General features: G+C 42.0%; 2 protein-coding genes across 7 annotated transcripts in view; one reads left to right on the forward strand and one right to left on the reverse strand.

The window, feature by feature from the left end:
- ELOVL7 (ELOVL fatty acid elongase 7) overlaps positions 1-17940 on the reverse strand; it is a 72239-nt gene extending 54299 nt beyond the window's left edge. Inside the window, exons 1-2 of one of the 3 annotated variants that reach the window (XM_019930011.3) lie at positions 17802-17927; positions 17035-17173 (exon numbers count right to left, since the gene is read on the reverse strand). The gene's annotated coding sequence lies outside the window, so the exon portion shown is untranslated. Of the gene's footprint in view, positions 1-347; positions 1114-17034; positions 17174-17801 lie in introns of those variants that run through there. The other 2 variants (XM_019930010.3, XM_033852889.2) reach the window with 2 other exon arrangements.
- On the forward strand, positions 16052-22270 carry LOC141278278 (uncharacterized). Of its 4 annotated transcripts, XR_012330697.1 has the most exons (6): positions 16052-16182; positions 16906-16974; positions 17118-17515; positions 17751-18027; positions 19735-19845; positions 21258-22270. XR_012330697.1 is itself a non-coding variant. In XM_073802136.1 (4 exons), the coding sequence occupies exons 1-4, from the start codon at positions 16157-16159 to the stop codon at positions 17996-17998; spliced, it is 741 nt and encodes a 246-aa protein (XP_073658237.1). In that variant the 5' UTR covers positions 16052-16156; the 3' UTR covers positions 17999-22270. The 4 variants fall into 4 exon arrangements, 2 of the variants coding, with proteins under 2 accessions (XP_073658237.1, XP_073658236.1); XR_012330696.1 differs by having other exon boundaries at positions 17118-19845; XM_073802136.1 differs by having other exon boundaries at positions 17751-22270.
- Positions 22271-25622: the final 3352 nt, after the last annotated feature.

Genomic DNA, 25622 nt, shown 5'->3' on the forward strand with positions numbered 1-25622 from the left:
AATAAAGACGCAGACGTAGAGAATAATGGACTTGAGGACACAGGGAGGGGGAAGGGTAAGCTGGGACGAGGTGAGAGAGTGGCATGGACATATATACACTACCAAATGTAAAACAGATAGCTAGTGGGAAGCAGCCGCATAGCACAGGGAGATCAGCTCGGTGCTTTGTGTCCACTAGAGGGGTGGGATAGGGAGGGTGGGAGGGACAAGCAAGAGGGAGGGGATATGGGAACATATGTATATGTATAGCTGATTCACTTTGTTATACAGCAGAATCTAACACAGCATTGTAAAGCAATTATACTCCAATAAAGATGTAAAACAAACAAACCTGACAGAAACATCACCTTGAATTCTTAGCATCGCACCATCAGTGTTTCATCCTTTTTTTTCCCCTCATGTGTATTCCTTCATTTGTTGAGCATCTCCCCCATGGTTGCATATAAATTTTGTGAGAGTAAAGAAAATAAATAAATAAGTACCAGGGATGTAATATACAACGTGATAAATATAATTAACACTGCTCTATGTTCCATATGAAAGTTGTCACGAGAGTAAACCCTAAGAGCTCTCAACACAAGGTAGAAAAATGTTTTTATTTCTTTAACTCTGAATCTATATAAGACAATGGATGTTCACTAAACTTATTGTGGTCCTCATTTCAGGATGTATATAAGTCAAATAATTATACTGTGAGCTTAGAGCTTATGTATGTCAATTATACCTCAATAAAACTGGAAGGGGAAAAAAAAAAGGGAGAGGTGTAAGAGAGCTGATAAACCAGAGGCTGTGGTTCGAAGAAGGGATATTAGAATTGATGATTTTTTCTTGGCACATTTCCAGGTGAAGAGGCCCAGAGATGCGCTATGAAAGCAGGCAATTACAGTCTAGTAGAGCTTATCACAGTTGGGTCAGACAACAAACTTTGTCTGATGAGGCTACTCGTAGTTGGCCTCTGAAAGGGTTTTGAAGTCTCCCAGAGAGAGAGAGGATGGGGAGATGCCAAATCAAGTCAGATGCCAAAGTCCACAATGTGTGTGGGACTGAAGAGGGAAATGATGGGCAAAGAGGTTTAAGAAAAGCAGAGAGCAAAGCTGGAGAGGGAGGCATCCAGAAAAGGAGAGTTTTGTTTTACTTGCCCATGGAAGTGAAAAAGTAAGTTTGATTCAGATGTGGCAATGGGAAGACAGGGGAATTCTGGCCAGTCCATCCAAACGTGTAGTACCTTTGAATACGAGAAAAATCCTCCATTTCTCACCCCCAACATCAAACCCGTCAGCAAATCCTGACAACGCTGTCTCCTAAATATGTTTTTAGAATCCAAGCACTCTTCACTCTACTGGTGGTCCAAGTCACTTTTCATTCTACCGGTGGTCCTCCCTTATCTGAATTACTGCAATAGCCTCTCAACTGGTCTCCCCGATTTCACCTTTGTCCATCTCCAATGTATTCATCACGCTGAAGAAAAAAACAAAACAAAAGAAAAACACCCAACTGATGTCACTTCTCTGCTTAAAATGCGCCAATGTCTTCCCACTTCACTCACACTAAAAGTCAAAGTTCCTATAAGTGGCCCTGACTACCTCTCTGATCTTTCCTCCTCTCACGTCTTCTCTTACTTAGCTAGTGTCAGCCACACTGGGCTCCTTGTCCTTTCTTGAACACGCCAAGAACAACCCTGCCTCAAAGCATCTGAAACCACTGTCCCGACAATGTGGAATTCTCTTCTTGCAGATACCTGCATGCTTCTTTACTTTTTTCGGATCTCTACTAAAATGTCACCTTCATCACCCCATCAACATGCACTTCCCTGTCTTTATTGCTTTATTTTTCCCCATAGCACTTTTCATCATTATTTTTATTTTTTTAACATCTTTATTGGGGTATAATTGCTTTACAATGGTGTGTTAGTTTCTGCTTTATAACAAAGTGAATCAGTTATACATATACATATGTTCCCATATCTCTTCCCTCTTGCGTCTCCCTCCCTTCCACCGTCCCTATCCCACCCCTCCAGGCAGTCACAAAGCACCAAGCCGATATCCCTGTGCCATGCGGCGGCTTCCCACTAGCTATCTACCTTACGTTTGTTAGTGTGTATATGTCCATGACATCATTATTTTTATATATTTCACCAACATTCTATATTTATTTGTTTATGGTCTGATTCCCTCCACTCCCCAGTAATACTCTGGAATATGAGCTCCTTGGGGGCAGGGATCTTTTTCTGTTCTGTGCATTGCTGCCTCTCTAGCACCTGAGATGGTGCCTGGGATGTGTCAGACATGCAAATATTTGTTGAGTGGATGGATGGATGAACCTTTTCATGAGGAGCGTGTGGGCATGGGGTAAGGGGAAGAGCCATGATCCAGTTATTTTTGGCAGGTGATAGTACTGAAGATATGATAGAGTTTGAACACAGTGGAACAGGGTTTCAAAGGATAAAAGACAGAGCTGAAGGTGTGGTTAACAGTAGGAGGAGACAACAGAAAGGCTGTAATACCTAGTAAGGCGTATCTCTTATAGGCAGTAACCAAGAATCATGAGAGGAAGGGTGGAAATCAACTGACCTCAAATACTTCGCCTTTGAGACAAGCCAGAATTGGCAGTAACAGGTTCATTCTGGGTGGGGATGGGAATAGGGAATGAAGCCTCATCAGGGGAGGGAGATGGTACCCAGAGTAGATGGGTAGGTCATGTGGATTGATGACTCCTAGAGAGAACAAAAAATCTGAACATAGGGAAAGTATTATAACACACATGTGCCTAATAGCACACATCCCTAAAATATGCAGAGAAGCCCATAAAAGGAAGAAAAACAAATGGTCCTCAAAAAGAAGTGTGGATAAGAAAAGTAACCAACAGTAAAGACTAAATTGATTTATCCTGCTTTCTATTTCTGGATACAATTCATTTATCCAGCCTCATCCAGGATTGCAGCGTTCCATAGAAGTGAATGTTTTAGATACTGAAATGCTTATCTGTAGGTGTAATCACTTCAAAAAGTGCTTCTGATAGAAAAATGTAAAACATTTTTTAAAAGATTTCAACCATCTTATACACTGAAACTTTCTGGATGATTCAGGGATATTAGTAAGACCAGCAGTATCACAGCACTGCTCTCTGGGCCTATCCATGTCTACAGCTGTGGACCTTTGCCCTACACTAAAAAGTTCCAAAACCCGTGTCTGCTTCTGATGTATTTCCTGTCTCCTCCCTATCAGCTTGTTAGCCACTACATTGTCTGTTAACAGCATTCCTGGTTCTATAAGACCCCATTCTTTCTAACTTGCTGCCCTTAATCTGCTATGGGATGAGAAACTAGATAAACAATGATGCTGGAATGTTTAAAATAATGCTATATGGAAAAATAAATAAATAAAATAAAATAATGCTATATGGGCTGTGATTAAAAACCAGAGGATCTCCCTATGGGTCAAGTACAGATTTACTCAATGGACTTCAGGACACTGTCTTCTCTGCTCAGGGATGATCTCCCTGCTTTCTTACTGATTTTCAATAGCATTTTGCAAATGAAACTTCATAATAAACGGCCCCTGGGTTAGCAGACTTGTTCCTGTATCTACACCATATTCTTCATTCAGTTCTAATAAAATGTTATTAAGGTGTCTCAGTGCTGTTTCACAAATTAAAAAGTAACACAGATTGTGAACAACAGAGGATCTGCATTTATTCCATGTCTGCAAAAGACATGGCCAACTGAGAACAAAATTTATAATTTGATTATTTTAGCTGAAGAAAAGGTTTTCCCAGGGAAAAATACAGTTACATTCCTAAGCTAGGAGACAAATAGATTTAATGCATAATGTATGTAAAATACAATACATTTATAATAAAGTATAGTATTGCTAAATAGCATTACTTCATTTTTAAGTTAAATAATTTTGATATGAATGATTCTAGAATTAACAACTTAGAAAGACAAACATATCCCCCCACTATTTATCTGGATAGAAAAATAGAGTTTAGTTCAATATTATCTCAGTGTGGGCGCCTCCAGCTATGGCCCTTTGAAACAATAGCTCAACATCAAAGAGAAATTGCAAACCAATGCAAGATTAAAACAATGACTGCCCTATAAAAGTGGTCACAGCAAATATTTACAAATGTCTTTCTAAATAAACAAAGAAAGACTTTTCCTTTCCAGTTAGTTTTACAGGCAATACTTAAATGATTTCCAAGGATTTTTCCCTTGGTGGGGGAGGAGAGGCGAGGGAGAAATTCTAATGATTCTGGCTTTATCTACCATTATGAGTTTCAACCATCTAATCTTTGAAATATATCAACAATTGCTAAATCTCTAAATATCCCATCATGAAGGAATTGCCCTGAAAAAGTCACTGATTAAAAGTTTCAAACTCTACAAATGAGCATGTAATTTGTTCACTTAACCTGCAATGATTACGAAGGAATAAAAACAAAGGAATTACCAGTATCTCAGTCAAAACCTTCCTCTGATCCAGTTTCTCTAAGACCAATTTTGACACCACAATCTACCCATGTTTCCAGGCTCCAAACCTTGGCCTCCTACCCTTCCTTCTTCTAGATCTTCCTTTTCTTCACTTTTCCTTCACTTTCTCTGCCTTTCTCATTCCTTTCCATCCATACAGCAGACACCTGTCCAGGCTCTGTGCTGGACCAAGGGATCAATCTTCCCTGATTCACACCCTAGTTTCCTCTCCACTGACAGTGACAAGCCAGCAACCTGAATCGTCCAGCAATTCTCTTGGCCAAGTAAATTTTCTTGCTATTCTCTAAATTCTCTCTATTACACCCTCACAATAACTGAAATAGGAATACATTCATCAGAGACTTTTAGGATTTTGCTTTTTTTTCTTTAAAAGTTATCATGTGTTCTTAAGAGCATAAAGATTATTTCTACTACTCATAAAAACCCAGATAAATAAATGGTTTTACTCTGCTTTATTAATGTAACAGAGTTTATGCCTAAAATTGTCATTTTTATTCTACTTCAGATAAAGTATTTATAGCTTTAGGAAAATATATTAAATGTGCATAGTATGGGACCTTATGAGAACATTTTAAACTGCTGACTTGGAACTTCCCTGGTGGTGCAGTGGTTAAGACTCCACCTGCCAATGCCAGGGGACACAGGTTCAATCCCTGGTCTGGGAAGATCCCACATGCTGCGGAGCAACTGAACCCATACACACAACTACTGAGCCCACGCTCTAGAGCCTGTGCGCCACAACTACTGAGCCCTTGTGCCACAACTTCTGAAGCCCACGCACTCTAGGCCCGTGCTCCACAACAAAAGAAGCCACCACAATGAGAAGCCGGTGCGCCGCAACGAAGAGTAGCCCCTGCTCGCCGCAACTAGAGAAAGCCCGCACGCAGCAATGAAGGCCCAACACAGCAAAATATTCTTAAAAATAAATAAATGAAATAAACTGCTGACTTTTATGTACCCAGTTCACACTTTTGCCCTGTACTAGCCCCCAAAATAGACGAATTTAAAAAATTCATTTGGCACAGGTGGACACTGCATTTTAAATTGAACACCGAGAATGTAGAAATAGCAAAGTTATGGAAATATATTGTCAGATTATTTAATAACATATTAATACTTACCTACATGAAATAAGCACTGCTAAGTAAGTTTCTGTTGTTTTTAATCTTTTCTTATAACTGTTTGTATAGTTTGTTAAGTGGACTGTATATCATCCTATTAGCCAAGAATTTCTAAACTATTGCCCTTTTAGTCATAACCTGATTTATACGTATTTTTTAAACTTCCTGCTGACTGGATATTTGATGGCATTAATGGATTATTTTTAACTTTTTAGGTGTGATAATGGTACTGTGGTAATTTTTTTAAAGTCCTTATCCTTTGGAGATACACCAAAATATTTACAGATGAAATAAGATTAGCCATGATCCTGGGTGATGTGTACATCTAGTTCATTATAGTATTCTCTCTGCTTTTATAAATGTTTGGAAATTTCCATAATATGAGTTTTTAAAACAAGAAAGAAAGAAAATTTCCATGTTAAAAATGCTTATAAGGTGGTGGTGGTGGTTGTTTTTTAAGTATACTAGGAAATGGTTTGTTCTTCAACTAAGTAGTTTCCAATTTTTTTCCCCAAGAAAAACTCTGACAACCTTTGAAAAAGTGCCTACAAGAGGCTGCAAAGTAATTTACCAAAATGTTAGCAATGGTAATTTCTGGTTGGTGGGATTATGGGTGATGTCTGTTTTCTTTTTGTTACAAGTTTGTTTTGTTTTGTTTTTTTGTTACAAGTCTTCTATATTTCTAAAATCTGCATACAATCTATTATTGTAGTCAGAAAGTAGTCTAACTTTTCTGATTATGTGAAAGTATGATTTTCCATGTCAAGCATAGAGAATCTATCTATATCATAAAACTTTTTCCTATATTTACCATGAAAAATATTAATGAAAAACATGAACACAAAAGTCCAGTTATCCATGCACAAAACGACCTTGGTATGACAGCAGTATGGAAAGGGTGAGTTTTGACTGTCACCGGGGAAATGTGTGCTAAAGAAGGTAATATTGGAGTGATAGAAAGATTGGGAAGATTTTTGTCTCATTTTCGCAAGACAATCTGATTGACGAATACAACTGAGTGCTCATAATGGATCCTCTAAGAGCAAATGGTCCAGGGGTGTCAGGTGTTTCTGGGAATGTAATAAAAGATATCTTACGTAATTTTCATTTTAAGCTTGGCTTGCGCAGGGTTCATGCCTGAATATTGATACGTACCTATCGTGTTGTTTTCTCATATTTTTCTTTTAGATGGGGAGGGAGATAGAAGAGAGGAAAAGTTTCTCTCCATCCTTGAATGAGAGGTAACAGCTGATGTGTTTTTGACCCTTTTGGCCCCAACATCATTCTCTCCTTCTCCTTCGCCACATCACTTTATTTGGGGCAGAACAAGTTGCCTATCTGCCATGTGAGACCTCGCTCACAAGCACAATTCAGGGCTCCTGAGACTCAGTATCAGAAACTGTAAGGTCCTTGGGGGAAGGGACCACATCTCCATTCACTTATTCAATAAATATCTGGGTACCCACTATGTGCCAAGCACCCTTCTTGACATGAGGGATACAGCAAAATCCCTATTCTCATACAGTTTACTTTCTTGTGGGAAGACACATAAGTAAACAAAGATAAACACAAACATCAGGCAAATGTGGCAAAAGTTATGAAGAAAGGAAACATGACAGACTGATGTGATAGGGTCACCAGAGGCAGAGGGCAGCAACACTAGAAGGGTAGCCAGAAAGCTCTAGAACATTTGAGAAGATCTAAGGGCGAACAGTCCTGCAGGAGACAACAGCAAGGGCAAAGGCCCAGAGGCAGGGACAAACAGTACGTCAGAGGAACGGCGAGCGGAGCACAAAGAGGACGTGGATGCTAGCTAACTCGGAGAAGTGGGCATGCAGGGCCTTGAGGCCTCAGTGAAAGAGCCAGGGTTTTATTCTACATACAAGGGGAAACCACCAAAGACTTTTTGTTGTTGCTGTTGTATAACTATTTTTTTCAAGATTAAATGTGTTTATTTCGAGTTAGTGGAATCAATGGTATATTAGATATCAGCACTCCAAGCTACACGTATGTATTTGCCTCTAAACCTTCACAACATTGTCAGTTTCCATTCCTCTAACATTCCATCACTGGGCCTCTTATTTCTAGCAAAATCATAGTTCAAATGTTTTAAAAAAGTAAAAGCAAGATGATCACCACATTGTGCTTCCAGTGCCCCCAGAAGGATTATAATTGTTTTAAATAAATGTTTATTGTTTTCAATAAAGGGGGAAATTGATAACATGAGCACTATTAATGGCATGACTAGAAGAACAGAATACAGATTAAAAGAAACATTTTAGGCTGGACGAGTTAGTTTCCCCTTAGCAAAAACTCCACATAATATCATGGATATGATGTCAACATTAAATTGTTCAATTTGTGGGCCATACACTTAAGCGTATGGGCTAGTACATTTCTGCACTAAAACAGAAGCAGTACAAGCCTTATGTTCTACCATTACACTTCCAGATTTTTCACTTATTAATATACCTGCCAACCTAATGATCCTTGCATGCATTAGAGTTTGCTTTTGTAGAGTTACGTTTATTTTCCCCATCCCTCCTGCTCCCGTAAACATTGCGGTGCGAACTCTTTGCCCAATTTTATGAGAATGTTGCAAAGGACAGCTCTGTGCCACCTGGGGACGGGAATTCCCCGTCCCCTCGCCAGGCTACACATGGATCAGTAATATTGATCACATCTCATCTTACATGCAGACACTGCTCCCTTAATTTATCCATGCCAGAAGCACACGAGTCAGCAGGTATGCATATAAAAATGGAATTAAAAGGAAAAAAAGAAAGAAAAAGCTTTCTTGTTAAAGCCTATTGTCCTAGAAGGAATCCATTGCTTTGAATTCACTTAAAGCCTATACACACGAAATGTGTTTCTTCTGAGAACCTTGTCTAACTCGTGTGTATGACTATTTTTTTAATTATGGTAAAATACACATAAAATTTACCAACTTAACCATTTTCAAGTGCCCTGTTCAGTGGTATGAAGTAAATTCATATTGTTGTGCAACCATCACCTCCCTCCATCCTAGAACTCTTTACATCTTATAAAACTGAAACTCTCATCAGAGGCTTTTAAGCAAAGCAGTGACATGATCTGACTTATGATTTAAAAATTAAGTTACTTGCTTGGTAGAGAGTTGATGGTAGGGAGGCAGCAGGATTAGGAGTTTACTGAATAGATGGATTCAGGATACACTTTGGGGACGGAGCTGACATGACCGCTGCTAATTTGGATGTGGGCATGAGATAAAGAAATAAATGAGAAGAGGAGTTGACGTCTAGATTTCTATATCTCCAGGGTCTAGCACACAGAAAACTGCCAATGTTTATTTCATAAATGAGTGAATATTGATTTAACACTTAATAAGTAGAAACCTTTCTTCCCAGAGAACCAGGAAAACAGAAATGAAAACTACCACGGATGAAGCAGATCTCTCTTTTCTAGGGCCTCACTATCGGTACTGTGTCCTTATAACATGGATAAAGTCTACACAGTTGGTTCATGTCAACATTATATGCCTAATTCCAACATTAACATTAAAAGCTGATCCTTGTACATGTATACAATAAGTTAAACTTTATTAAGCATTTTATATATTTTATTTCATGTCTTTCCTAAATCAATAGCTTTTAACCTTTGAGACTATGGTGCTATGTGCTACCTCCCTAGAGATGATGTGTATACATAAATCTGATGTTTTGGAGAGCTTATGGACCCTCTAATGCCCATCCATAGACCAATCTCAGGTCTAAAAATACCCTGATCTACCTAATGTGAGTTGTTATTGTATATCGTTATAAGAACCTAAACTTTATTAGCCTAGCCCTGGCACCTTTGGAGAAATGCTTTCAGAGGGTTTACCTTCATTCATGTCCATAATAAATGAGTTACCAAGAACCAGCATTAACTTACGGGACTTCCCTGGCAGTCCAGTGGTTAAGATTCCATGCTTCCCCTGGAGGGAGCATGGGTTTGATCCCTGGTCAGGGAACTAAGATTCCACATGCTGTGTGGTGCAGCCAAATAAAAATTTAATTTAATTAAAAAAAATTTTTTTAAAAAGAACCAATGTTAATTTAAAGAATATCTTTCCATCTTTACCAAAACTATTATTGAAAGTATTATACATGAAGTGATTCAAGATCCTCTTTATAAGAACCTACCTCATAAATAAATCCCTTGTACAATTCATTTCTAGGGGAAAAAAATACTACCTTAAAAATTGATGTTTTGGGCTTCCCTGGTGGCACAGTGGTTAAGAATCCGCCTGACAATGCAGGGGACACTGGTTCGAGCCCTGGTCCAGGAAGATCCCACATGCCACGGAGCAACTGAGCCCGTGCGCCACAACTACTGAGCCTGCGCTCTAGAGCCCGCAAGCCACAACTACTGAGCCCGCGTGCCTAGAGCCCGTGCTCCTCAACAAGAGAAGCCACTTCAATGAGAAGCCCGTGCACCACAACAGAGTGGCCCCCTCTCGCCGCAACTAGTGAAAGCCCACACACAGCAACAAAGACCCAAAGCAGCCAAAAAAATAAATAAAATATTTTTTAAAAAATTATGTACACCCCATAAATACGTACTTTACCTTGAGACATATAAGTATGCATTAACTGCCAACTTTCCAAAGTAGTTTCAAGATTTTCTTTGAGGAAGAATTCCTCCCCGATATTTTTCTCATGTAAACCATACTCAGAATTTATTTTCTACAATTTCCACTTTTAATGTTCTAAGTGGATTGAAAACTAAAAAACAAAAACAAAACTTGTAAAGCAAGCTCAGGATATTATCTTTCAAGTTTTCACAATTTTCTCTCCAACTCTTTACAGTTAGTTCTCCTGCCCACTTTTTAAGGCACTCACTTTTATGGAATCTTTTCAGAGAATTCAACATTCCTTTCACAGAAGCAATAATACTCTTTCCCTTTTGCACTTTATAGATTTACACACATTTAAATTATCTAATCACAATAACAAGCATAACTGGCACCAACAAGTTTGCAATACATACAGCCACCGAGCCAGCCATCAGAGCAGGGAACAGGCTGCTAGGAACTGGTGTTCATCATGCCTGGGCAGCATTTGGTCTGCTTTTTGGGGAAATGAGAAGCATGGGCTTGTAGGGTCAACTGGTTAGATGTCAAGAGGATTGTCTTTATATTAGGATGAACCATATGTAATTGCCAATATACAAATATTTCTCCTAGAGAAACGGCAATTGCATGTGTTCAACCTAATATTTCTATTTTTTAATTTTAAAAATACTAACTATATTTAAAGTTTAATATCACATCTATTATCCTTTTTTTCCCCTCCCTTTGAACAATGAATAGTGGTTCTCACAACTTCATTTTTTTTTTTTTTTTGGTGGTACGCGGGCCTCTCGCTGTTGTGGCCTCTCCTGTTGCGGAGCACAGGCTCTGGACACGCAGGCTCAGCGGCCATGGCTAACGGGCCCAGCCGCTCCGCGGCGTGTGGGATATTCCCGGACCGGGGCACGAACCCATGTTCCCTGCATCGGCAGGCGGACTCCCAACCACTGTGCCACCAGGGAAGCCCCACAACTTCATTTTTTAAATTCCATGTTTGCTCAGGAACAAGCTATTAAATAATCAGTAATTAAACTCTGGTTTCCTAAGAATGTGACTTCTACCTTCTTTCTTTCTTCAGGTTAAAGTCACACCTGTTAGAATTTCAAAGAAATTCTTCAAAGACTGAAGGTATGAGTGTGTGCCTTCTAGTGAACTGAAGGGTAAAGAGCAGAGGGATTAAAATGTGAGGCCAGCATTCATTAGTTTGTTTGTTTGCTTCTCAGACATAAAACTTTTTGGCTCACGGGATCCAACACAGCACTCTCTGCCTAGAGAAGGCAGGAAAAAGGAAAGAAGAGGAGAGGGCAGGGAAGCCCCATACAGACTTAGGATAAGTCCCCCTTAAATACAAGCAGCCTTTCCTTCTGTTCTGTCCATGTTATGTCACTGAATTATGATAAGCAAACAAATACATCACAATGTGCTATTAAGACAAAATCCCACAATTGGGGATGGAAAGGAAGGAGCAGAAGAATGGAGGGGCTGTATTTAGTTGAGGGACAACTAGCCAAACCCTCTTTTTCTAGTTCTCACATTTCTACCACTGACCCTAAAAAGTCTAAATCAGGTTTACGTTTATGGTTGTCCTTATGCCCTCACAAAACTATCGTTGGATATCAGAGCCCTAGTGTCTCTCATACCCTCTAAATCATCAACCCACTGAGTTAGTATGCAGAGGGGGAAGAACCTGAACATTGTAACCACAGCTGGGTTTAAATCCTAGCTTCGCACTTGTAACCGTGTACCCTAGCTGAGCACCCTTTCTGCTTCTTCACCTGAGCACCTTTCTTCACTTTTCTGCACCCATGTGTGCTGTGAGGATTCTGGTGCAGACCTTGCTGGCTTTAGACAATTCCTGAGAAAATGCACAGAAAGTGCCTGACTGCAACTATGACTGATGTCTAAAAGATGCCCAAACGTTTCACCTCATGATTTTCAGCAAGCAGGTAAAAACTTAAATGCAGGCTTGAGCTTTCTATAAACATGTGGCACAAGATCGTTTTCTATTCCCAAATTGTGATGTACACTGAGCATAATCAAGATATCTCATGTAAATAGTGAAGGTAGCTGTCCTTTCCAGATCAGATAGAGAAAGGAGATAAAGCCTCCACGGGAGAAAGGGAGGTTCCAGAAAGGTTAAGTTGCACATGCAGACAGGTGCTTTCAAAATACAAATCTTGGGCTTCCCTGGTGGCACAGTGGTTAAGAAATCGCCTGCCAGTGCAGGGGACACAGGTTCGGGTCCTGGTCTGGGAAGATTCCACATGCTGCAGAGCAACTAAGCCCGTGCACCACAACTATTGAACCTGCGCTCTAGAGCCTGCAAGCCACAACTACTGAGCCCGTGTGCCACAACTACTGAAGACCGTGCGCCTAGAGCCCGAGCTCCGCAACAAGAGAAGCCACCGCAATGAGAAGCCCGCGCACTGCCACAAAGAGTAGCCCCTGCTCGCCGCAACTAGAGAAAGCCCGCACACTGCAACGAAGACCCAACGCAGCAACAAAGATCCAATGCAGCCAAAAAAACAACAACAAAAAATACAAATCTTAACAGGTCCCTTCCCTTCTTAAAGGGCTCCACTGGCTCCCCATTGTCTGTAGGATAAAATCCAAAATCTTTACTAGGTGAATCAAGGCTCTCAGTAAGCCAGCTGTGCATACCTAGGCAACCTCTTCTCACACCCTCCTCTGCAGTGATTTTACAGTGTTTCCAATTCTCTGAATGCACCTGCATGCTCTCAGCCTGAATTTGATTTCCCACCCTCACCCCATTTCTCTGCTGCCCCAACTCCCAGTCTTCCTTCTTTTGGCTCAGGAGGACAACTTTGTCTGCCTTTCTCTGCTCGGCTTCCCCAACGCTCTGTGTTAATCACAGTTTTCCACACTGTACTCTAAGTGTTTACCTCCCTTGAACCCACATAGATCTGGACGGGCTTCAGCACCCTGCCGACTACTTTGCCTGACGCAAAGCTGACACTCAAATGTTTGTTGAGTATGCAACTTCTGAAACTCCCCGATTTTGGCTAGATTTTGCTCTATACCTTATGTTAGAGGGGACAAAGGAGCTGGGCTGCTGGTGTTCAAGGCCTGTGCTGCTTCTCCAAGTAGATGAAGATTTGTCTTTAACGTGGCACATTTATGAGTTATATGTTATATGGTAACTTAGTTCCTCTGAATAACGGTCTGTTTAGAAATATTTATCACTAACAAAAAGGATAATTTTACTTGTCAAGGCAATAACATGTGCTTTTAATATATCTAAATCAATTAGGAATAATTAAAAATCTCAATTTTTTTAAAAAAGACCAATCTTATAAAGTGCTAAATTTGCATTAGTGTTCAGCTATTTCATAACATGTGAATGGTCCAAATTGGATGAGTCACAGAAATACATATAAGATATATTCCTCTCTAAAAATGTGTTTATGGCATGCTTCTTTCCATGCTATATGGTGTGTTTTATTGAAACTCAAGATTAGTTCTCAATTTAACATGCTACTGTATATACAAAGGCTCCAAAATTATTAGTTTGGTAAACAGCATTCTTCTATATTCTAAAGCTGATGTTTGCACATGTAGCACACCAAGGAGAATAAGCAATTAAACAAACTAGAAAAAGTCTTATTTCTTTTTTTTGTTTTTGTTTTTGTTTTTGTTTTTGTTTTGCGGTATGTAGGCCTCTCACTGTTGTGGCCTCTCCCGTTGCAGAGCACAGGCTCCGGACGCGCAGGCTCAGCGGCCATGGCTCACGGGCCCAGCCGCTGCGCGGCATGTGGGATCCTCCAGGACCGGGGCATGAACCCGTGTCCCCTGCATCGGCAGGCGGACTCTCAACCACTGCGCCACCAGGGAAGGCCAAAAAGTCTTATTTCTTCAACTCGACCAGTAAGTACCTGAGGTCAGAGGCTTTAAGTATATTCCACTGTCTAGCATAAAGAAACAAATCCCAATTTGTAAAATGACATAACTGCAAAGGTAAGCATTACTGTGACTTAAGTTGTTTATAACTGTTGCTAATATACCTATCCAAAAACGGAGGATTAGTTAAGGAAATTACATTAAAATTTTTAGAATATAAGGCAGACAATAGGAGTTTTGGAAAATACAGGTGAAAAATGTTTACTATGTATTATAAGGAAAACACAACATACTAAAATTCTATATGTAGTAGGATGTAGGAAAACATGCATTTAAAAAATGAGAGAGGGGACTTTCCTGGTGGTGCAGTGGTTAAGAATCTGCCTGCCAATGCAGGGAACATGGGTTTGATCCCTGGTCCAGGAAGATCCCACATGCCACAGAGCAATTAAGCCTGTGCACCACAACTATTGAGCCCGCATGCCACAGCTACTGAAGTCCGTGCGCCACAACTACTGAAACCCACACGCTCTAGGGCCCATGTGCCACAACTGCTGAGCCTGCGTGCTGCAACTACTGAAGCCACGTGCCTAGAGCCCGTGCTCCGCAACAAGGAAGCCACCACAGTAAGAAGCCCGCGTTCTGCCACAAAGAGTAGCCCCCGCTCGCTGCAACTAGAGAAAGCCCACGCGCAGCAATGAAGACCCAACGCAGCCAATAAATAAATAAATAGAGAGAGACAAAGGTAAAATGGCAAAATATTTAGTCTGGTCGACTCACACTCAAGGTGTCAAAACTCTCTTCTTGGCTCGCCAATCTCACCGTTTTGGTACATCCTTCCAGTTTTCTTTTCTCCTCTCCTCAACCCTCCCCAAACACAGCCAATTCTTCCTCGACAATGCCTCTCAGGACTAGTCCAGGCCCACATTACCTTATACAGAGGTTTCGAGAAAAGATTCCCATTTGGCTTTTCTGCAGTCTCATTCAACTATCATATCTACTGCCAGAAGAAGACAGTCATTCTACTGCTAAATATATCTACTGTGGTAATCTCTTCATTTATGTTTTATGCATTTTTGTGTATGTGTTATATTTTTCAATGAAATTGGGTTTTTCTTGTAACTCTGTGTGGCTTCATATTTTGTTTGGCTAGGATGAGGTTAGGATTCATGGCTCTCTGCTGATATGGCCCTACTTCCTTACCCTTCTAAATGGAATGTTTAGCCAGGGTAGCTGGGTTCCTATCTGCAGCAATGGAGTTGGCAGAGGTTTCCCTGCCCGTCCTCTACAAAGCCTGCCAGGTCCCCCACGTCTACCAACGCATCCTTAACACCCTGTAAAACCCGGCTTAAAAATTTCAAAAAGGTTTCCACCATTATTCAACCCACCCAATATATGCTACATTAATTCATCTTGCATCATATTCTGCAAACATTTATCAAGCAACTACTAGTTGTAAGGCTTGAAAAGTTAAAGTCTTAAGTTGTTAACAATCTTTCTGTGGACCATGAATATTTATGAAAGAAGCTAACCAACAGTAAAAAGAAAAATGACATAAGTGATAAATGAATGTTCAGGAGTGGGGAAGAGGGAGACTGGTGAAGAGGAGTAGGGAACGGGGATGAGAATGAGGAAGGCTAGAAGGAAGAGACAAGGTAAAAGCCGACAGAAGAGGTTTCATGATTGGGAGAAGTGTGATGTGAGACTTGACTGCTGTTTTGCACCTGGGTGACTACAATAAAAGGGAGGGAGGCTGACATAAATGACGCTAACTAGAAATGCTTTGGGGCAAAGCAGGGCAAGTCCAAATGGAATATTACAGTATGCACGGACATATGCTACACTAAAACTGAATAAGATACATGGAAAGCACAGAATCTTTTTTTTTTTTTTTGCGGTACGCAGGCCTCTCACTGCTGTGGCCTCTCCCATTGTGGAGCACAGGCTCCGGACGTGCAGGCTCAGCGGCCATGACTCACGGGCCCAGCCGCTCTGCGGCATGTGGGATCCTCCTGGACCGGGGCACGAACCCGCGTCCCCTGCATCGGCAGGCGGACTCTCAACCACTGCGCCACCAGGGAAGCCCCCAGATACATGGAAAGCACAGAATCTTTAAGTGGGTAAGTAGCACGGATTACCTAAGTAACAAAATTCTATGAAAAGAAAACCTAAATGAGTACAAAGTCACACAAGAAGGAAAAGAAGGACCTGAGACTGAGAGCATAGTCAGTGAACATGAAAAAGCACAGGACTTCAAGAAAGTAAGGATGAAGAAAGGAACTCTAGGTGAGGCAGTATGCACAGTGAGGTGAGTTGAGGTTAATAGCCTCAACACTGGACCAGGGCCCCTGAGTTGGAATCTCCTCCTGCTACTTGTGCGTCCTGGGCAAGTTCCCGTGTCTCAGTTTCCTTATCCGTAAAATGATAATGTTATCATTTATTTACCCCCATAGGATTGTTGCCAGGATTAAAAGAGTTGATACATGTTCTTAGAACAGTGCCGGGCACAGAAGCATTCGATAAATGTCTGCCATTGGGGGGAAAATATTTTTTTAATCGTCGGTGACCTTGAGGAGAACAATTCCTGGCCAGTGGTAGAAGCAGAAACTACAAAATAAGGGAGTTAACAAGTGATGGCTAAGAAGCCAGAGGCAACCCCAGAGTATCGAAGACTCTTTCACAGCAGTTAAGCAATACAAGCGAGAAGTGAAATAAAGAGTAACCTGCGAGTACAGGGTTAAATGAAAATGCTTTTCGAGGGAACAGCTCAGCAAGAGGAAAAAGGCTTGGCTCGCTAAAACTATTCTTCAGTCTTTGTGCGACTTGTTTTCCCAACCACACAGCGATTGGACAGGGGTAGAGACCATATCCTTCCTGTCGCAGCTTTCCCAAGAGCGTTCTCTCGGCATCCGGTAAGTTTGAATCAGCGCTGGCTGATTAGGGGAGAAGGCCCATTTCCTAACCAACGATACCCTGTAAGATGAAACAACAGGCTTTCCGATTTCCATCTCCGGCACGACCTGTTCCACCGCTGTGTACTCATCACTCTCCTCAGCCAGCAGCTGCCGTCGGGACAGGATGCAGCTCGGGGAGCCAAAGAGGCAGCGCCCGCTGCAAGAGCAACGCCCCAAGTTCATTCCGGCCTCGAGGACACAAAAGCGCCCCAGAGGGGAAAAGCAGAAAGAAAGGGGCTCGGGGATTCTATGGGGGGGGGGTTCGGGGTGGGGCGAGCGAGCCCAAATCCAGGAGCTGGGAAAGTGACCTCGGAGGTCAAGGTCGAGCAGGTCCCTCTCCCTTCCAGTCCCACCCGCAAGCACCTTTGTCCTCCCGCCCGGAACAGCTGGGCCCTGTCCCGCGGGAGCGCTCGGGAGAGGCTCAAAAGCCCAGGGGCGGCGGGGACCACCGTCCCTTTGGGATGCTGGGGGCGGCGGTGGGCTCCCAGAGAAGGCGCAGGTGAGCGCGGCGGCCCCTCCCTCCGGCGCGAAGGGCTTCGACCCTGGGCACCCAAAGACGGCGCGGCAACAACTTCCGAGGGGCCCGCCAGAGTCCAGGCAGGGCCTGGCCGGGCTCCCGAGTCTCCGGGACCCGTATCCCACTCCCCGCGCGCCGCGCCCAAGTTCTTTCCACTGGGCTGCTCCCGACCCCTGCCCCCGGCGTCTCTCTCCCTCCCCCCATCTCTTCTCCTCAGCGCCTCGGAAAAGTTCGGCCCCGGCCCACCGGCTGGGAGCCCCACACTCACCCGGCGAGGAGCTGAGCCCAAGTGCCCGGGCGCGGGCGCAGAGGGCGGCGGCGGGCGGCGGCGCTAGCGCGGAGCTCCTCACAGCGGGCCCTGCTGCCCCGGCAGCCGACCGAGCTGGAAAAGGGGTGGAGGCCGCCGGGTGTCACCTGCCCGCTCTCCCACCCCGCCGCGTGACGCCGCGGAGCGCCGCCCCCTGACCGCCTGCCGCCGCCGCCGCCGCCGCCAGGTACTCGCGAGGGACCGCGGGGAGGAGCCTCCCTCCCGGGAGGGATCGACCGGGAAGGGCGCGCGGCCTCGGTCGCCCCACCTCCGCCTGGCTCGCGCCCCGCAGCTCGAAGCGCGGCCGGGACGGGGGACCGAGGACCGCTCGGGGAGATCCAGACTCATTACATTTCTTTCTGAGCACAAATGTCATCACCTGAGGTCATCTCGAGGCTTAACATAAATAGTGTGAAAACTGTCGTCATGCATGACTCAGGATTGAGTTGCAGAAAAATCTGAAATGAGGAAAACCTGGCCCAGGGTGAGGCTGGCGGCGGAGAGGGAGAAAAAAGGGGAGTTCTTGCTCCTGAAAAGGCTATTCGGAGGGTTAATTCATTATCTGAAATGGAGGCCAGACCCAACGGCGGCGAGAGACCCAATTTGGGTCAGCTCCATCCCCTGCTTATTAAAAACTGGAGAATTGCCGCAAATATTGGGGAGTGAAGGGGGCTTTTAGAGCAATGAAGAGGAAATTGTATATAATCTAAGTTAACTTTTCTGCCCTGGTTAGTAACAGCTGCTGCTGCAGCCAACACACTCTGGCACACTGACTTTTCCTCATCCACGGCTGGCTTGAGTGGTGGGGTGAGGATGAATGTCAGGCGTGTGTATGCGCGCTCCATTATTTTTTACCTTACCTGGCTTTGTGTTTGATCATGAGCCTCCTAACCGCTCTCATGTTTTGGAATCCTGGCATCAATAGCTGGAGGGCAAAATAAGAGTTACTTGTTACTTACAAAAGAAGTTACTTGTTCAGGAGGCAAAAACCAAGAACTAGAATTGAGTTGTCTTCTAGAAACTGGAAAAATAACCTCAGGGGTTGCAGTCCTGGCCCATGCACCTCACAAACCTGGCCTGTGAGTTTGTGCTGTGAGTTTTAAGCATGAAATCACAACAAAAGGGTCCAGACTACCGGGGAGGGAGGGTAGGAAGAACACTCAGTGGGCCACAAGCATGTTTTCCTCACATACAGGTAGTTGCCTACCATCACCTAATCCTACTGCATCAACAAGAGATTTTAAATGTTTTATACAAAATGTTGAGAGCCCCCATAGTAGCCATTCAGGAAAAAAAAGAAAAAACAAAAAACATGAAAGCTCAAATTTAAGAGAATCCCAGCTTCAGTGAAACTAAAGATTTCTCCTTCCTTTTAGATAAACTTTGCTTTCATAATAAAACCATGTCATTTAGTAGTCTTGGCTACTGGGAACTAGAGACAATTGCTTAACAATATTTGTCTTTGCATTTGTCACTATCTGCCCATCTATATACAATTATGAAATTTCAAGTATGCAAAAGATCAAATGGATTCATTCATTTAACAAATATATATTCAGTGCTTTTATGTTCCAGGCTCTGAAGATTCAACAGCTAACAAAGCAGACCAAAAAAAAAAAAACCCTCTGTTCTTGTGGAACGTACTTTCATTTACCTTCGTTCTAGTTGCAGATGACAGACCCCAGAAGAATAAGCAAGTAAAGTATGAGTGTTCATGTAGTGATAAGTGCTGTGAAGAAAAGTAAAGAAGGAATGGGGATAGGGACTTCTGGAGGTGGGGAGGTGAGGAGTTGCACTGTTAAAGTAGCTAGGGAAGTCCTCAGGTGAAGGAGGCATTTGAGCCAAAATTGTACAGAGATGAGGTGGCAAGCCTGTGTGTCTATCTGGGTAACAGCATTCCAGTCGTCGGGAACTGTAAGGCTAAGGGCCCAGGGCATGAGCGTGCCCCAGATGATCACGTTCACAGAACGGCAAGGAGGCCAGAGCTGTTGGAGTGGAGTGGAAGGTAATATCAACAAGATTTCGCAAGGATCTGATGTGGGGTGTGAAAGGCGGGACATAAAAGGTCAAGGATGACTCCAGGGTGTTTTCCTCTATCAACTGGAAGGAGAGAGCTGCCATTTACTAAGAAAAGGAAGACTGAGAGAAGACAGTTGGGTGGGGGTTCATCAGGAGTTGTTTGTGGGACTGATTTAATTTAAGATGCCTATTAGATATCCAAGTGGGAATGTCAAGTAGGAAGTTGGTTATACCAGTCTGGAGTTCAAGAGAGAGGTCTGGCCTGGTGATATAAATTTGGGAGCTTCCACATGATATTTATTTATTCTCTGGTCTGAAAATGGCTAAGAGCACCGTGAGTGAGACTAGAGAAGAGGTTTCAGAACTTCGTCCTGGGGCACCCCGCTATTAAGCCATCAGGGAATGAGGAGGAATAGTCCTGAGATTTGAGTAAAATCAGGAGAGTGTGGTTTCCTGGAAGGCAAGTGTGTTAGTCAGCTATTGCCACAATAATTCTGTATAACAAATCACTCCATGGTCAGTGGCTTATAGCAGTATACCTGTTCTCATGCCCACGAGTCAGCAGATTGGTTGCAGTTCAGTAGATCTAGGCTGTGCTCAGCTGGGTGGCTCTGCTTTAGGTTGCAGATTCAGCTTAAGTCTGTCCCATGTGTGTTATTTCTGGAACCCAGATTGAAGAGTCAGCAGCCACCTGGAGAAGATCAACCGGGGTACAAGAGGCAGTCCAAAATCCACATGATTTGTGGGCCTCTGCTCACGTTATTGAAGCATGTTTAAGGCCCCTGCTCACATCGGGTTGGCCAATATTTCATTGGCTAGAGTGGGTCACATAGCCAAATCCAACATCAGAGGGGAGTGGGAAGCATATTCAACCTACAGTGGAAGGATGAGGAGAATGAGTATTTGCTGAACAAGAATCCAAACTTTTATCATAGCAAGGGAAGAAAGTGTTTCAAGGTGAGGGAAGTGATCGCCCAATAAGCTGGGAACCAAAATTGGCCCTTGATTTAGCAATATGGAAGTCTTTGGTTGACCATGACAGAACAGGTTTGGAGAAACAGAAGGAATGAAAACCCACCCCATTTGGGTTTTCAGATCCGAACATGCACATTCACCAATAGGCAACAGAGGGAAGGTAGAGTTCTGGGCAAAGATTGGGGGGAAGTAGGAGCTTGTGTTGATAGATTGTTTTAGGTCAGATTTCCCAGAAGCAGGCCTGAGGCAGAAAGTTGTGTGCAAGTGATTTATTGAGGTCAGTAGGGATCCAAAGGGATCTGGGTGAAATAATAATATTGTTCACTATGCAAATGTTAATATTTTCCAAATTTAGCTTATTTTTATTTTATTTTTTTTTTGCGGTACGCGGGCCTCTCACTGCTGTGGCCTCTCCCGTTGCAGAGCACAGGCTCCGGACGCACAGGCCCAGCAGCCATGGCTCACGGGCGCAGCCGCTCCGCAGCATGTGGGATCTTCCCGGACCGGGGCACGAACCCGTGTCCCCTGCATCGGCAGGCAGACTCTCAACCACTGCGCCACCAGAGAAGCCCTGATGTTTTTTTTTAAAGCAATAAAATGTTACAGTTAAAGCTCCACCCTATCCTAATCCTTTTCTTTCTCCCAAAGGTATCCTGAAGTAGCTATGTATCACTTCCATGCATGTGTTTATACTTTCATTAGTATATCTATCTCAATATATACTGTAATTTTGTATATGGTTAAATTTTATGGAAATAGTATCATACTGTATGTATTCTTCTACAACTTTGTTTTTTAGTCATGTTGATTCATGTAGCTCACTCATTTAAATACTATAGAGTATTCTATTGTATAACTAAACCATTTATTCATTTGCCTTCTAATGAACAAAATTGGGTTAGTTCTAATTTTTCCCTCTGGAGACAATGTGTCAAGGAATATACAAGCAACGATTTTCTTGTACACATGGAGAAAAAGTTCTAGGGTTTATACTTACAAATGGAACTGCTGGTCATGGAATAGATTGTTCTCTTCTACGGACATTTGCTGTTTTTTGGCTGCCCTGTATCCGAATCCTCTGTCTATATTTGAAGAAGTTCCTATTATGACTTCATAGAGGCAGAGCTCACCTCCCGTTAAAGAAGCTGAAAACGCATGATACTCACTTTGCCACCCGCTTGGGCAGCTAGAGCTCACAGTTGCCGCAACTCCCTGACAACCCTCCTCCCAGGATTCTGAAATTGAAGCTAGTGACACAAGAAGTTGTGTTTGCTAGTGGCATGGGTGGCTTCCCAGACTGATTCACTGGCATAAATTTAGCTCTAGTTTGTCGGCAAAGCTTGACTTTGTTCCTACATTTTCCAAGCCTATTATCCAGCGTTTGTGGAGACTCTGTAAGCTCTCAATATTTTTCAATAAACACCTTTTATGTTTAACTTACTTTGTTTCTATTTCTTGCAGCTCAGGACCCTGACTGACAGACTCTCCTTGACTGATAGACTTTGCTAAGTGGTGCCAATTTACACTAGCACCACATTGTATTAATAGTTCCCGTTTCCCTAAATCCTTGCCAACATTCGATGTTTTCAGCCCTTATATTTTTCCCAGTCAGATGGGTGTGAAATGATTTCTCACTGTTTTTTTTTTGTTGTTGTTGTTCCTTTTTTTTTTTCGATGTGGAACATTTTTAAAGTCTTTATTGAATTTGTTACAATATTGCTTCTGTTTTATGTTTTGGTTTTTTGGCCACGAGATATGTGGGATCTTAGCTCCCTGACCAGGGATTGAACCCAAACCCCCTGCATTGGAAGGCGAAGTCTTAACCGCTGGACTGCCAGGGAAGTCCCCTCACATTTTTGTTTGTTTGTTTGTTTTTTGGATATTAAATTGCATTCAGTTTAAAGTATCTCGGAAGAATGTTAACTCTTTTATTTTTGGTCTGGACATAGAGGTACACTGCACATTAATTCAAATCACAGATGATACTAAATTGGGTGATGATATGAACACCCAGAGAACACAAACAGACAATAAAAAGAGATCCACAATGAAATAACCAAACAATGTTCACACTTCTTAATGCTATTTTGGATATATATATGGAGAAACACCTGAACACTGATTTCTAATAGCTGGAAAATATTTTCTTCATGACTACCTTACAAAGAAACTTGTGGCTGATAGAAATAAAAACAAAGTAGGTACAAATTTATAATAACGAACGGTATCAAAGAAAGTTTAACAAATGTGATTAGCATATACTGAAGCATCCCATCAGAGTCTAAAGAAGTGAATGTTCCTTTTAAAATAATCTGTTTAATCAAGCTGTTGTATTGATGCAGAAAAATCATCAATGTGGGGAGATACAGTCAACCGGTAAACAGAAGTTTTAGTGCTGTTGTAAGTAGAAATAGAAGAATTACGTGGAAAGAGCATAATAAAATTTAAGTTCATAAATGTCAAAAACAGAAATGTGATCCAAGGCAAGGGAGAGATGCTTCATCACTAAACTATTATAAAAGTGGAAACCAGTATGTTATAAAGAGAACCTAAGAGAATGCATATCTCTGTCATTGATTTCTCTAATCTATATTTCAGTTTGGATACATTTTATTAGTTTGTTATATTGCTAATTTTGAAATGAAATTATTATAGGCCCTGGTTAGAATTTCTCCATTAATATTATTATAAAATACAAAAGGATGCCACATAATTTCTGTATTGACCAATTCTTCTTGCTTTCGACTTCTTTATACAATGTAAAAAAAATTGAATGTGAATCACCATACTTATAGTCAGATTCTAAGAGTTAGATAAAAGCTTCTTGGAGTGGATAAGAAAGTGAAGCAGGCTCTAAAAATCAGGAGCTCAGATGAGTCACTTAAACTATTCTCCAGTTAAAGTTTAATGCTCTTCACACTCACTGAAAGTCCGTAAATTCAACCCGTGATTATGAAATGCAAACTCTTCGTCCCAGCAACAAACAACACATCAACAAAAAACCAGAATAAACCACATCTTTAAAGGTTATTAACAAGCCATTTAGCATGCTTCAAGATCAAGGCACAAATAAGGGGGTGTGGTTATTCCTTGGTTTGGGAGGTAGGACTGAACCTCAAACACAGCCACTCACGTGCTTCCTTGTAGTTATAGTCACACACACATAATACCAACCAATCCATCATCAACTAAAGACAAATCAAGTGTTTATTAAAGTAATATTAATGGGCTTCCCTGGTGGTGCAGTGGTTGAGAGTCCGCCTGCCGATGCAGGGGACGCGGGTTCGTGCCCCGGTCCGGGAAGATCCCACAAGCCGCGGAGCGGCTGGGCCCGTGAGCTATGGCCGCTGAGCCTGCGCGTCCGGAGCCCGTGCTCCGCAACGGGAGAGGCCACAACAGTGAGAGGCCCGCGTACCGCAAAAAAAAAAAAAAAAAAAAGAAAAAGAAGTAATATTAAATTTTAATTAATATAAAGTCATATTAAAAACATTAGACCATTTTCACCTCAAATTTTACTTACTGTTTCCTAACCTGTGCATATTTGTAAACCTTGTTGGTTTTTTCCTTCTCCTCCCTATCTTCACCCTGGTCACCCGCCCTCCCTTGCCTCCCCTCCCCCTCGCCTCGCCTCCCCTCCCCCTCCTCCTCTTCCTCCTCCTCCTTCTTCTTTCTCACTCTCCCCCAACCCCTCTCCTCTCCCGCCGTATATACCTTTTCAGAAATGCTCATCCTGTTGAGGCGGGAATCAAAGACAGCACTCACTCAGAATCAGAACTGCGAAAGCCACACTGAAGTTCCAATTAAGCAGCAAGGATGTGGAGGAAGGGCTTGGGGTCCTATTGTTTCCCCTTTCTTCTTTTTTTTTGATGTGGACCACTTTTAAAGTCTTTATTGAATCTGTTACAATATTGCTTCTGTTTTATGTTGTGGTTTTTTGGCCACGAGGCATGTGGGATCTTAACTCCCCAACCAGGGATCGAACCTGCACCCCCTACATTAGAAGGTGAAGCCTTAACCACTGGACCGCCAGGGAAGTCCCCTCACTGTTGTTTTAGTATACATTTTCAGGATTCCTAGTGATACTGAACATCTTTTTATATATATTTTTTAGTCATTGAGATAGTTTCCTTGAATTCCTTTTTCATATCATTTGCTTAGAAAAATAAGCACTGGCTTAGTCATATGTACTTATTTTATATTTTTTTGTTGACTTGTCCATTGTATGTTTTATAATATCTTTTCTCAATATAGGACTTATATTTTAATTTTACGAGGAGTCTTGTTATTCTTAAGTCTTAAAAAATTAAATATAGTTAAATTTATCAATATTTGTCTTATGCTTTGTGCTTTTTGCCTCTCAAATAAAAAATGGTTTCTTTTTCTGAGGTTATAAATATACTCATTTTTGTTTTCCAAAATCTATTTTTTTCTTATTAAATTTAGATCTTTAATCCATCTGGAATTGTTTTTAAACTGGTATGTTTGAACAGGTAATACGTTCACATGCCTTGCACATCAAAAAGTCATACAGTGAAAAATCTCCCTCTATCTCATCTCTCATTACGCTTTTCTGATATACTTTGAGAGATTAAAAATAATTTTTTAAACACAGCGTATTCTTCCTGTTTCTGTCTTTTTTTTACACAAATAGTAAATACTATACACATTGCTGCAGCTGTTTTTTTCACTAAACAATATATATTGAGATACTTCCATAAAAACCTTATTCCTCTCTGTGTTGTATGACTCTACCATGATTTATTTAACAAGTTTCCTATTGATAAATAT

This window comes from Tursiops truncatus, chromosome 3, assembly GCF_011762595.2.
Source record: "Tursiops truncatus isolate mTurTru1 chromosome 3, mTurTru1.mat.Y, whole genome shotgun sequence".
In the NCBI taxonomy this organism is placed as follows: domain Eukaryota; kingdom Metazoa; phylum Chordata; class Mammalia; order Artiodactyla; family Delphinidae; genus Tursiops; species Tursiops truncatus.

Coding starts and splice junctions, on each gene's coding strand:
- LOC141278278 (XM_073802135.1), top strand. CDS start 16,157: ATGGAAAGCACAGAATCTTTAAGTGG. Junction 16,183..16,905: donor AGCACAGAATCTTTAAGTGG/GTAAGTAGCACG, acceptor CCAACCACACAG/CGATTGGACAGGGGTAGAGA. Junction 16,975..17,117: donor GAGCGTTCTCTCGGCATCCG/GTAAGTTTGAAT, acceptor CACTCTCCTCAG/CCAGCAGCTGCCGTCGGGAC.